The following is a 13,814-nucleotide window of genomic DNA, read 5'->3' as shown; positions in this document are numbered from 1 at the left end:
TCATCACGAACGGATTACTCAAATGACAGTACAAATAACTTGTTAATTAATCGAACAAATTAGGGAGTTTCTCTGCAGTGGTACACTTGATTGAGTTCCTTATTTGTTATTAGATATATTTTATTTCAATAAGAAACGACTCACCTTCTTCGTAAGTAGAGGGTCGCCGCTTCGATTTCAATTTAAGAGCCAGTGATTCATCAGCTTCCTCGACTGAATATTTTCGGGTTTGTTTCAACTTCATTTTAACATCATCTTCTTCAATTTCTTCTACCGAATAAGGAATTTTCTTCGGTTTTCTCTTTCTTCGCAGAGGAAGATTGAATTCATCAAGCTCAAGCTCTTCCATACTGTATTCTTCTCTAGTTTCATCGTCTGATTCATAAATGATCTCTTCGGTAATTGGTTCATCGTCGTCTACTGGCCCTTTAATAATTTTTATTGTCTCTTCACCGGCCTCTTCAGAGTATGTTGGAGCTCGTTTCTTTGGCTTTAGTCGAACTTTTCCTGACATTGAAATATCTTCTTCTTCATACACGTTCAATGATATCTTGAATTCTTGTTCAACATCTTCTTTTGTTCTAGTTGTTCTGGGTCTAAATGTTACGTTTTCGGTTTCGGTGATTTCTGTAATATTTGGATGAGATTTCTTCTTGGGTCGAAGCTTGCGTAACGTCACATCTTCATAAATCTCTTCCATTGGTTTTGGAGCTTTTTTCGGTGGTTTTCGCTTGAATGTATATTCATCAACTGTTTCATATTCATGTACTTCAGGAACTTCGACTTCATCATCTTCCTTTTCAACGTGCTCTTCAATTTTCTTTATGACTAAGCTGTCTTCATACCCTGTGACCGGCGGTGATGTTTCCTTTTTCAGTTGAATGTCAGCAGACATTTCAACTGCTTCTGATTCTGGACTGACTTTTTTAGATTTTTTAATCATTACAACTTGCGTTTCCTCCGATTCTTCCACAGTCTTTGGTTTCTTCCCTCGCTTCTTTCGAATAGTGATATTTTCAATCGTTTGCTCTTCAGGTTCAGGTGATGCTTCTCTCAATTCTGTCGTCTCTACTGATTCTTCAACTTCTTCATCAGCTTGATCGATTACACGTTTCTTGATTGTAAGTGCATCTTGTTCTTCTACATCTTCCTTGATCTTTTTCGGTTTCTTAGTCAGTGTTACCTTTTCAGACACCTCCTCGGGGTGTCGTGGAAGCTTATCACTCTTTGGTTTTTTCATAGTGACTTGATCCTCGGTTTCTTCTTTCACTGGTTTTTGCTTCACCTTTTTCTTCAAAACGACACTCTCAACGCGGTCTTCATCAGGTTCTTTTGGAGATTCTTCTTCTTCCCTGGGGCCTGGAATAATGACTGGCTTCTTTATTGAAACCTCGTCTGATTCCTCGTCTACCACTGGAGTTTTGGGGAGTTTTTTCTGCAACACTAACTCTTCCGTAGGCTCTTCTGTGACTTTCTCTTTTATTTTTAATGTAATTTCCTCGACTTCCTCTTCACTCACAGCTTTTGGTTTGGATTTTCTTTTCAATCGTGGCTTGATCGGCTCCTCTTCTGTCAATTCCGGAACTTCCGGAGACTGTTCTTCAGGAATTATTTCATCAACTGTTGGAATAGTTTCTTCATCTGGTTTTGTAATAGCCACCGGTTTTTGTATCGTAACTTCATCCGCTGCCTCATCAGTAGTTGGTTTCTTCTTCGGAATTTTCTTCCGGGTTATCTTCTCAGTTACTTCCTGCGGACTGTCCTCTGGTGTTTTGAGAGGCAGCTTTTTTATGGTAACCTCATCAGCTACGTCCTCCTCAGGCTTTTCCTTACGAGGTTTTTCCAAGGTGATATGCTCCACAACTTCCACCGGTTGATCATCAGGTACTACATCCTGTTGTTTTTGTAATGTAATTTCAGCCATCTGCTCCTCAACTGACGTTTTACGTTTTTCTTTTCGTTTCTTCTTCAATGTCACTTCACTAACAGCTTCTGGAGACTTCTCCTTAGGAGCCTTCATTACAATCACTTCTTCGACAACTTCCTCCTGTTGATCTTTGATCACTGGGGTAATTTTTGTTGATAAAGTAACTTCAGTAACATCTTCTTCACTCTTCGGCTTCTTCTTTGATTTTTTCTTCAATGTTAGTGCTGCCTCCTCGGGCTTGGGTTCTTTTTCAGGGACGACAACTAATGTAACCTCCTCCACTTTTTCTTCTTGGTCTTCGGGAATTATACTCTTTTGCTGAGGTAGTTTGACGGTGATATCTGTTCCTTCATCCTTTGCTTTTTTCTTTGGCTTCTTCTTCAATGTTACATCCTCAGCAACATCCTGGGGTTGCTCTTCTGGAAGTCGACCTATGGATACCTCTTCAATAACTTCTTGCTCTTGGACCTCAGGTGCTACACTTAATTGTCTTACTAATGTTACTTCCGTACCTTCCTCCATTGGTTTTAATTTCTCTGGCTTTTTCGGAAGCACAAACTCTTCGCCAACATCTTGAGGTTTTTCTTTAGAAATCTTTGTCAATGTGACTTCTTCAGTAACGTCTTCTCGTTCCTCTTCAGGCACCGTGGTCTTTCGCTTGGTGATTGTGACTTCAGTAATACTTTCTTCCTTCACAGGTTGTTTCTTAGGCTTCTTCATTGTAATTTCTTCATCAATCGGTTCTTCCTTCACAGGTTGTTTCTTAGGCTTCTTCATTGTAATTTCTTCTTCAATAGGTTCTTCCGGAACTGGTATCACGGTTATCTCTTCAGTCACATCTTTTGGTTGTTCCTCGGGTATTGGTTGTTCCGGTTGTTTGACATCGGCATCTTTTCCCTTAGGTTTCGACACCTTCTTTGGTTTCTTCTTCTTCTCTATTAATGTCTCCGTAACATCTTCAAGTTGTTCTATAGAACCCGATGGAGATACTACTTTTTCAATCACGACTGCCTCTTCATGGTCAGATACGGGACTCTGTTCTTTTCGAAGAGTAACATCAGCAACAGTCTCTTCAATTATTGTTTCCTTCTTAACTTCTTTCTTTAATACAAATTCTTCAACAACGTCTTCAGGTTGCTCTTTAGGAGACGGTTTCAAAGTTACCTCTGAAATAACGTCTTCCTCTTGTTCCACAGGTTTAGGTTTTGGCGCTTTTGTTAATGTGACTTCAACCTCTTGGACCTTATCTTTAAGCTTTTTCTTTGGTTTTTTCTTTAATACCAACTCTTCAGCAACATCCTCAGGCGTTTCAACTGGTTTAGCAGGAGCTGGTGTTACTGTTACTTCCTCCATTGTATCCTCTTGTTGATCAGACACGGGGCTTTGTGGTTTGGGGAGAGTAACATCAGCAACAGTCTCTTCCACTATTGTTTCCTTTTTAACTTCTTTCTTTAATACAAATTCTTCAACAATGTCTTCGGGTTGCTCTTTAGGAGACGGTTTCAAAATTACCTCTGAAATAACGTCTTCCTCTTGTTCTACAGGTTTAGGTTTTGGCTCTTTTGTTAACGTGACTTCAACCTCTTGGACCTTATCTTTAAGCTTTTTCTTTGGTTTTTTCTTCAATACCAACTCTTCAGCAACATCCTCAGGTGTTTCAACTGGTTTAGTAGGAACTGGTGTTACTGTTACTTCCTCCATTGTATCCTCTTCTTGTTTGTCGGGTACGATACTCATTCGCTTTGAGATTGTCACTTCTTCAACAACTTCATCCACGTGATCCTGTGGTGCTGGGGTCAGTTGAAGTGTAGTCTGAACTTCCTCTTTCTCAATATCTGGTTTTTTCTTTGGTTTTTTCTTCAATATCAGTTCTTTAGAAACATCTTCAGATTCTTCTGGTGGAACTTTTGGTAATATTACTTCCTCAATGACCTTCTCTGGTTTGTCCTTAGGCACACGTTTCTTTTGTTTCGGAAGAGTAACTTCAGCTGGGGCTTCCTCAGTCGTGGCGTCCTCCTTCGGCTTTTCCTCCATCGTTTCTTGTTTATCAACAACTTTAGTTTCCTCGGTGGGAATCCTCTCCGGCTCAGGCGTAATCTTTTCTGGCTCCTCTTGAGGTGCTGGATGATGGGGTTCCAATGTTTTCTTCTTTTTTGCACCAGGCTGCCAATCAATTTTTTCAGGCATTGGCTCCAGAACAGGACGTTCATATTCCGGTTCAACCCATTCTTCCCAAGCTTCTTTTTTACTCACAGGCTTTTTCTTGGTTTTCTTTTTTGGAACAGGTTTCTCTTTGACCTCTTCAATTTCATCCGAAGGCATAGCCTCTTCCTCTTCGGGTTTTTTATCAATCGGCGTTGGTCGGAAAGTGATGTCTGCTGAATCTACCGTATCATCTTTTTCTGGCGCTGGTTTTGTAAAAGGCTTCAAAGTCAAAGGTGTTTCATCATCCTCAGGCTTTGGTCGCTGGGGTATTTTGAAATTAACAGTTGGCTCCTCTTCTTTTTCCGGGATTTTCGGAACACCAGGTACAATAGGGACTTCTTCTCGTTCTTGATCCACTTTCTTCTTTGGACGTTTTACATATTTTGGCTTTTTATCCTCTGGGAGGTCTTCCTGCGGCGGCATCTCCTCTTCTGGTTCATATTTTTCAAGTTCAGGTCTTGAAAAATCGAGGGGTTTAAGATCTACTTTTTCCAAATCCACTTTTTCTGTCTTTTCTTCTTTCTCTTTTAATGGTTGCTCTTTTTCCTTTTTCTTAGGGCTCGCTGGTACTTCTTCAGTATCCACCGGCTTTTGCTCTGGGATTTTCTTCAATCGAACCTGCTCAGCAGTGTCTTCAGGTTGCTCGGGAATTTTTCCTTTTTTAATGACTAGAGGTTTTCCTGGTGCCTGCTCTTCCTTTGGTTTCTTCGGCTGTCGCTGATAAAGAGATTTATCTGGAAGCTCTTCAAGTGGTATTTCCTTCAATTTTTCAAAGTCCTGATCTAATTTTTCCAATTCCACTAACTCTTTCTCAGGTATCTTGAACTTTTTCATCTTCTTTTTCAAGATTTTCAATGCCTCTTCGGCATTTCGCGATAAAATACCAGTTTGAGGTGAGTTTGGTTCAATAGAAGTTACCGTGAAAAATTGGATTTCTGGTGGATAGTCCCCGTGGAAAGTAATTCTGCTGCGCAGCATAATTTTTGGGAATTTTACGTTTGATATTTCTTTCTTTTTAATAACTGAAGTTTTCTTCAATTTCACAGTAGCAAATTGAATTTCTTCATTTGGTTCCATGTAAGTCAATTTTGTTGGTTTATTCGTTCCTCTTACTATCTTATTAGGGACCAGTTTTGGATGTTCTTCAGACGTTGGTTTTCTTTCCTTTTTCTTTTTTGAAGGCTCCCACGATATTTTTTCGGGCATTGGCTCCAGTACTGGTCGTTCATACTCAGGTTCCACCCATTCTTCCCATTCTTCTTTCTTCGCTGGTTTCTTCTTCTTCTTCTTCTTCAGTTTTGTTTCTTTCGTCTCCACTACTGACTCCTGGTCTTTAGGTACTTCAGGAGTCGCTGATGGCACAACATCCTCAGGAGCAATGGGATGTTCAACGATTTCAGGGGAATGACTTTGTTTCTGATCCGTTGGAACTTCTTTATGGTCTGGTTTGTCGTCTTTGACCTCTACTCGCGGTGAAGTTGGGGCATCTTCAACGACAGTCTCCTCAAGCGGTTCTTCTTTGTCTGGTTTTTCAATTACATCCGCAGGAATAATTTTAGAATCTACTACACTTTCGTCAAAGGTCACAGTCTTTTCACCTTTCTTTGGAATTTTCTTCTTTTTCAGTTTCTTCTCATCGACGGGTGTTTTAGCTTCTTTTACACTTTCCTCTGGTGTGGTCTCTTCTGGCAGCTTCTCCGTGGGAAGATCAGGTTTAATAACTTCATCTTGCTTTATCTTTTCATCAGCTTTTGCAACGATTACTTCAGTCAAATCAATTTTTTCTAAGGGCACCATAGTTTCTACTGCAGTTACTAAGCTCGGTTTCCGAATAACAATTTCTTCTATTGATTCCTCCATCGGTTCACCCTCTTTGAGTGAGGGTTTTCTTATTTTTATGACCTTTTCAACTGCAGTATCAATCACTTCAAGAATATGTTGGTTTTTCATTAGTTCACCCTCATCAGGACTTTTTACGATAATTTCTTCCACAATCTCTGATGGCTCGTCTCTTATAATTGATTTTCTTTTCTTCTTCTTCACCAATTGCGTTGGAGTTTCTCTGGTTTCGATAACTACCTCTTCAACGGGCCCTTCTTGAATATCAACGATTGTTATTGTTGGCATACCTAACTCATCAGTTATATATTCAGCTGATATTAGTTTGGGTTTATGTAAAATAATATCTTCGAGTTTTTCTTCTAAGACTCCCTCACTATTAATGATACTTAATTTACGGGTGATTACTGTTTCCGTTGGCGACTCCTTGATTTCAACAATTTGTTGTTTATCCATCAGTTCAGCTTCTGGGATCTCTTTATGGGTAATTTCTTCAATTACCTCGTCAGTCTCTTTTTTGGTAGTGGGCTTCTTCTTTCTCTTCACAATTCTGGTAGTGGGAGTTTCGATTATTTCAACTATAGGCGGTTGTACTATTTTCGCTGTCACCAGCGGTTCTACAACTATTTCAACTTGTTCTTTGATTGGTTTTTGGATGACAATCTCTTCAATCGATTCTGCTAGATTGTCCACAGTTCCTAATTCTTCATGTTTGGGAATGGGCTTCTTTCTCTTGATTACTTTAGTTTTTGATGTTTCCACTATTTCAATAATCTGCTGGGCCTCCAACGGATTATCTTCAGTATGTGGTTTGAGAATGACCTCCTCAATATCTTCCTCAGGTGCATCTTTCTTGATCATTTTTCTCTTCTTCTTTAAAATTATTTGCGATGGCGTTTCGACGGTTTCAACTAATGTTTCCTGGACAACATCACCGTGAACAGTGACCTCTGTAATTTTAACTGTACCTATGTCATCTGACACATGACGAGCATTCTCTTTTCTCAATTTTGGCAGGACAATTTCCTCTATAGTTTCTTCTGGAATTCCATCGGGTGCAGCTACCGTCACCTTTCTCTTAATTACAGTTTCATCAGGTTTTTCTTTAATTTCAACCAACTGTTGTTGCTCCATTAGTTGGGTTTCTTCCACAGATTTAGGAACAATTTCCTCCATCATTTTGTCATCTTCGGTCGTCACTTTCGACCGCTTACGTTTTATTATTCTATTCTTTGGTGTTTCGATGACTTGAACTATTGGGGCGTAGGAAATTTCTGCTTTTTCGAAGTCCTCAATGATGTATTTAGCATTTTCTTGCTTGGGTTTCAGTAATGTTATTTCTTCAACAATTTCCTCTCCAGTCTTATCGTCTATGGTAGCGGGAATTCTTCTTTTAATGATTGTCTTTTCCGGTGTTTCAATTGTCTCGAAAATGTTTTGTTCCACCATTGCGTTGGCTTCCTTCAATGTTTTCACAATAACTTGTTCAGTAATTTTTTGATCCTCATCTGGTACAGATGATGGAATTTTCTTGATTATTCTTTTTTCAGGGGTTTCAATGATCTCTAATATTTTATCAGGCTGTTGGAAGATATTTACTCCGGTTATCTTGACGGTTTCTAACTCGTGAGTGATTGGTTTAGCTTTTTCCTCCTGCGGTTTTAAGAGAATAATTTCGTCTATGGTCTCTGTCACATCACCAGTGTCTTCAATTATAGATTTATTTTTCCTGATTATTTTCTTTGTGGGAGTCTCAATAACTTCCAGGATGTTTTGCTCTTCCATGAATTGTTGTTCATCAGTGGGCTTCAGTGTTACTTCTTCAGTAGTAACTTTGGAAATTTTTTCAGAGGATCTTTTACCTTTTTTGATCACTTTCTTTGAAGGGGTTTCTATTATTTCAATTACCTCCTCCTCATCGGGTTGTTTTAATATTTCGGGCTTGGTGATTATTACTTTGGCGTGTTCTAACTCCTCGGTAAGTGGTACAGCATTAGCAACATCTAATTTAGGTAGTACAATATCTTCAATAATTTCATCAGCAACACCACCATCTTTAATGACCGTAGATTTTCTTGTGATGACGGTAGTTTCAGGTGTTTCAATAATTTGTAAAATCTGTTGTTCATCCATAAATGAATTTCGTTTCTTTGGTTTAATTATAATTTCTTCAACAATTTCTTGAGGCTGCCCTAATTCCACTGATTCTTTTCGTCTTGATATGATAAATTGGTCAGGTGTTTCAATCGTTTTGATGATATTTTCTTCAGTGAATTCCACTTCAGCATCTTTGGGGATTCTCTCTTCCAATTTAGGGATAATGATTTCCTCGATGGTGCTTTCTACCTTCCCATCATCCTTCCTAACCGATTTTTTCTTTTTAATGACTTTATGCGTTTTTGTTTCAGAGGTTTCGACTATTTGTTGTTTTTCAAATAAGGCAACGTGCTCTTCAGGTTTCGTAATTACTTCATGAACTGTTACATTTACTGCGTCCAACTTATCAGTCTTAGGCTTTTTCTTTAAAATAACCTTCTGAGGTGTTTCAATCCTTTCGACTACATCTGTTGGCTGAGATTCTTCAGTGAATATTTCAGTGATATCAGGAGTACGTAATGCATCAACGACTACTTGTGCCTTTTCTGTTTTCAATTTTGGAATAACAATTTCTTCAATTTCTTCCTCAGGAATTGTTCCGTCGCTTGAAGTACTTTTGAACTTCTTGATTACTATTTTATCAGGCGTTTCAACCACCTCCTTGATTCGTTGTTCTTCCATAAAGATCACCTCTTCAATCGGTTTATCAATCGATTCTTCAACAATTGTTATGCTTTCATGAATGTCATCTGGTTTTCGTCTCTTTCTCTTCACTATGCGTTTCGTCGGCGTCTCAATAGTTTCGATAGTTTCCATGAAAACTTCGGTAGATTCGTCAGGTGCTTGTTGAACGGTTACTGAAGTGATGTTATACTCTTCAGACTTTGTGACGATCGGTTCAGCTTGTTCTAACTGAGGCTTCCGGATGGTAATTGTTTCTATTTCCTCGATGGGAACAGAATCACTACTTGCAGATAAAATTTTCCTCTTAATGACTCTTTCAGTTGGAGTTTCACGAATTTCTACGATGTTCTGATCTTCGAGTAGTTTGATTTCTTCGCTCGGGTGTTCGATAATTTCCTCCACCGTTCTCTGCAATTTTGTTTTTTTAACAACTGATTTCTTGCGTTTTATTGTTTTTTCAGGAGTTATCACTGTTTCCGTTGTGCTTTCTTCGATGATCGTGTCTTTCTCATCCTGTGCGGGACTGACGATCTGTTCGTCGGCAGATTCTTCGGGAATTTTCTACAAGTATAACAATTTATGTATTACAGATAGTAATGTTACAATAAATATTACAATGTATAGGAATCTTACCTCTTGAATGACATCCTTGGTTGTACCTATTCAGAAATATATTGATTAATATTCTAGTCATAATAATTTCAACTTAGATATGATAACTTTAAACAGAAATCATGAGATTGGAACAAAGGTTTAAAATTATCATGTTTGAACGAAATTTATCATTAGAAACTTGCAAAGTGGATGAACTTCCGCAGTTCATTTCTAATATTTATTAAATTGAATATCAAAAACCAAGCAGTACAGATGTTTCTATATGAATCCGCAGGAAAGTATTGCTCACCTAGAAGACATGACTCAATCTCTTTTGGAACTACTGTTGTGTAATGTGTTGGTTCTTTGTGTATTGTTTGAATGGAATCAATGCTTTGATCATCGGTGGGCTCAGTGACACCCTCAGGACTCATATCAGGTTGAATAAGTGGAGTTTCTTCTGGAGTTTCTTCTGGAGTTTCTACTGTTTTAGGCTTTTGTTTGGTTTTCCTGGGTTTTTTGACAGTGGCGACCTTTTCAGCAGTGACAATCTCGTCAGGGACTTTCTCAGTCTCATTTTCTTCGATAGGATGAAGATCTGGTTGTTCCTTTATAGTATCATCAGGAACGGTTTCGTCAATAGGTTCTTCCTCACGAATAATTTTCTTCTTTGGAATTTTCTTGGATTTTTTAACAGCAGGAAGCTCTTCGGTAACGGCAAACTCTTCTGGAACTTCGGCTTCGTCAATAGGTTCTTCCTCACGAATAATTTTCTTCTTTGGAATTTTCTTGGACTTTTTAACAGCAGGAAGCTCTTCGGTAACGGCAAACTCTTCTGGAACTTCGGCTTCGTCAATAGGTTCTTCCTCACGAATAATTTTCTTCTTTGGAATTTTCTTGGACTTTTTAACAGCAGGAAGCTCTTCAGTAACAGGAAATTCTTCTGGAACTTCGGCTTTTTCAATTGGCTTATCAGGTTCAATATCTGGGAGAGTTTCATACGTCTCCTCGGGAACTACTTCCTCAGTAGGAACTCCCGTTGATGGAAGTGTATCCACGATTTCTTTTGGTATCTGTTCTACTGTAGAAGTTTTCAAGCTGGTGTCGATGGGTTCTATCAGCTCTTTTGTAACCTCCTCTTGATCACTACTCTTTCGAATCTTCTTCTTTACAATCTTCTTCGTCTTTTCAACAGCAGGAATTTTTGCAGTGACGTCAGTCTTCTCAGGAGCTTTCTCTTCATCTTCCTGAACGACATCAGGAACGACATCGACAGCTTCACGGTCCTCCACCGTGTCATCAGTGGGTTTTTTCGGAATGGATTCTTCCTCGCTGATGACAACCTCTGAAGTGATCTTCAGCTCATCGGTTTTTATCGGTAGAATTTTTTCTGTTATTTCTTCCGGTTTTTTTACCTCCGAAATTTCTTGACTGATGGTGACCTTTTCCCAAAGTTGCTCTTTCTCCGTCGCCTGGACAGTTTCTTCAACTGGAAGATCTTTTAATTCCTCACCAGGAACTATTTCATCAGCAGAGGTTGCACTTTGTAATACCAGCTCTTCAGTAGTTTTTACTTTAATACCCTTCTTCACTATAGTCTTCTTTTGTGTTTTTTTCTTTGGCCGAGTAACTTCCCCAATTTCTTCGGTGATTTCTTCAGGAATATCTTCTTTCTCGGATAATGGCATGTGCTCAACAGATGGTTGTGCTTCTTCAATGCTCTTCGCAGGTATCTTCAGGGTGGTAATGGTAGTTTCTTCGCCTTCTTTTTCCACTGTCAATTCTTTTGTAAGTTCCTGTTGATCGGTTTTCCGCCTGATAATTTTCTTTGGCTTCCTTATCACTTTGTTCTCTTCAGTAACGGTAATCTCTTCCAACACTGTTTCTTCCTCATCTGCCTCAACAGGTTTAACATCTGGTACATCTTTCACCGTTTCATCAGGGGATGTCTCTGGGATAGGTTTGTCAGCACGGGTTCTTTTCTTCTTTTTGATTTTTTCCGGAGTTTCAACCACTGAAATTTGGGTATCTGTGATAACCTCCTCGTAGTCTTCCTGTTTTGGAGTTGCTTGTTCAAATTCAATCGTCGTCAAGGTGTCCACCGTCTCATCAGGGACCATTTCCGTGAGCGTTTCATGTTTTATGATGACTTCTTCAGTGATTTCTATGGTGCCACTTCCCTTTCGTACAGTCTTAGTTTTCTTGATCTTCTTGGGCTTGTCTAAGCTCACAATATCCTCGCTAATGTCTTCAGGGATTTCTTCCTTCTCAGAAGGAACTATTTCCTGGTCTTTTTTAGGGAGTTTCTTTTTGGTGCTTTTTCTTGGGCGGTCCAAGGGCACTATCGCCTCTTCTACGTCTTCAGGACTTTCTGGTTTTTCAGTTTCTTCCACCGGTTTCGGTTCTACAACCGAAAGATCTTCTTCGATGTCATCTGGGATTGATTCTTTAGTCACTATTAACTCGTCTGTTACCTGCTCTTGATCACCTCTTTTTTGCTTGATTTTCTTTGGAGTTTTCTTCGACTTTTTAATTGTGATGGTCTCTTGAGTCGTCGTGATTTCTTCGGGAACCTCTTCGTCCTTTATAACCGTTACAACTTCATCAGCTGGAAGAGCCTCTGGGATGTCTTCTGGACTTGGTTTTTCGATAGTTTCATCGGGAGCGGTGATTACCGATTCTCCACTTTCTTCCTTCTCTATCACAACTTCATCAATCTGTTGCTTGTCATCTCTTGTTCGAATAGTCTTCTTCTTCTTCTTCATTTTTGCTGGTTTTTCAATGGTAGGGATTGTCTCAACGGCGGTAATTTCTTCAGGAATTGCTTCATCCTCAGATGCACTGGCATGCTCACTTCTTGGCAAAGCTGGTCGATCCTCATCATGACTTACAGTTTCAGTCTGTTCTACATCTTCCGCAATTGACTCTTCAGGAACTATTGTTTCATCGCTTGCTTCCTGGAGAGTCTTTTCTTTAGGGATCTTCTTAGTGATCTTCTTCTTAATTTTCACGGTTACTTTTTCGTGGAGTTGTTCTTCTTCAGTTACTTCAACAGGTTCTATAGGCGAAATAGTTTCTAAACTATCCGTTGGAATTGATTGATCTGTAGATTCATCAATAATTAATTGTTCTGCAACCTCGCGCTGATCACCTCCTTTCCGGACAATTTTCTTTTTAATTACTTTCTTCGACTTATCAACTACAGGAGTAACCTGCGTACTCGTAACTTCCTCAGACACTTCTTCGTAGTCAGTTACTACTGATGCCGGTTGAATGCTTGGAAAATCTTCGACGATTTCCTCCGTAAGAGTTTCCTCAACAGGTTCTTTTAAAGTAATGGCTGCTGATTGTTCATCAATTTCTTCTGTTGTTAATTCTTTACGAACCTGTTGTTTATCGATTTCCTTTCGACTTTTCTTCTTCCTGATGATTTTTTCTGTCTTTTCCACTAAGATTTTTTCCTCGATGTCCGTCGGTTTGGGGACATCCTCTTCTTCAACTGTTGGTCCACTCTCTATTATTGAAACAGTAGTAGTTTCTTGAAGTTCCGGTTGCTCAGTAGTTTCCTTTTCATCTACTGTGTCGTATTCTGGACTTTTTTCCGTTTCATCGACCTCTTTAGTAAGTTGCCTTATTTCAGTTTTTATTTCTACAATTTTCTTCTTCTTCTTCTTCTTTTCTTTTTTAATGGTCTCATCAACATCGTCTATGATTGGTGTTTCTTGAACTTCGATAACTTCTTCAGTAGGTCCTTCTTCAATTTCGTCAATCTTCGAAGGAATAATTTCATCATCTCCATAATGCTCTGTTACTTCTTCGATGGGCATGAACTGTTTTTTGGGAATGTTAGGGAGCTTAGATTGAATGTCTTCTAGTTCTTCTTCAATTATTATAACTTTCTCCTTTTCATCTTTCGACGGTGTCTTCTTTCGAATGATTGTTTTCTTCGTTTTTATCGCACAAGTAGCATCGTCTTCACTCCCCCGTCTAAATTTGGTTGTATATTCTGTTGTTGTGCTTACTTCGCTATCAGAGTCTGTCAATTGTGCTTGTGTGATATCAGTGTATTCTTGTATGAATGTATCGTAATGTGTAGGTAAAGTGCGATCAAGTTCTGGGGCTGGTGCTTCTGTTGTTTCTGAAATGTACACAAGACATAGTATTTTCATGAAATTTAACGTGTCAAGTATAAAATTGTGTTGGTTTCGCAATTTGGTTTGACTTCTAATTTATCCCTTCCTATGAGTAGATATCTAATAGTTTGTGTGACATGTTCTGTTGTTTTTTTATGTTTGTGTATTGCTCTACTTTCTACTCACCTTTTGTGAATTACAGAATTAAGGATACGGTAGAGTTGATAAAATCACAGCCTCTCATTAAGTTCAATCTACCGGACTTATACTTCCCAATTAACCAATCATTATCATGTCACGCATAATCATCCTCGCTCTCTCTCTTTCTCTCTCCT

The 13,814-nt window shown here is 38.9% G+C and overlaps 1 protein-coding gene across 4 annotated transcripts in view; it reads right to left on the bottom strand.

The window, feature by feature from the left end:
• Sls (sallimus) overlaps positions 1 to 13,814 on the bottom strand; it is a 65,522-nt gene that overhangs the window by 6,218 nt on the left and 45,490 nt on the right. For 2 of the 4 annotated variants that reach the window (XM_064130838.1, XM_064130840.1), the window contains 3 exons: positions 9,657 to 13,484; positions 9,386 to 9,411; positions 145 to 9,313 (listed from right to left, as the gene is read on the bottom strand). In XM_064130838.1, coding sequence (XP_063986908.1) covers positions 145 to 9,313; positions 9,386 to 9,411; positions 9,657 to 13,484 — 13,023 coding nt within the window. The remainder of the gene's footprint in view (positions 1 to 144; positions 9,314 to 9,385; positions 9,412 to 9,656; positions 13,485 to 13,814) is intronic. The other 2 variants (XM_064130839.1, XM_064130841.1) reach the window with 1 other exon arrangement.

The sequence above is a fragment of the Diachasmimorpha longicaudata genome, chromosome 11, assembly GCF_034640455.1.
Source record: "Diachasmimorpha longicaudata isolate KC_UGA_2023 chromosome 11, iyDiaLong2, whole genome shotgun sequence".
Lineage (NCBI taxonomy): Eukaryota > Metazoa > Arthropoda > Insecta > Hymenoptera > Braconidae > Diachasmimorpha > Diachasmimorpha longicaudata.
Note: the sequence above shows the minus strand (reverse complement) of the source record. Positions and strands in the feature narration are given on the sequence as shown.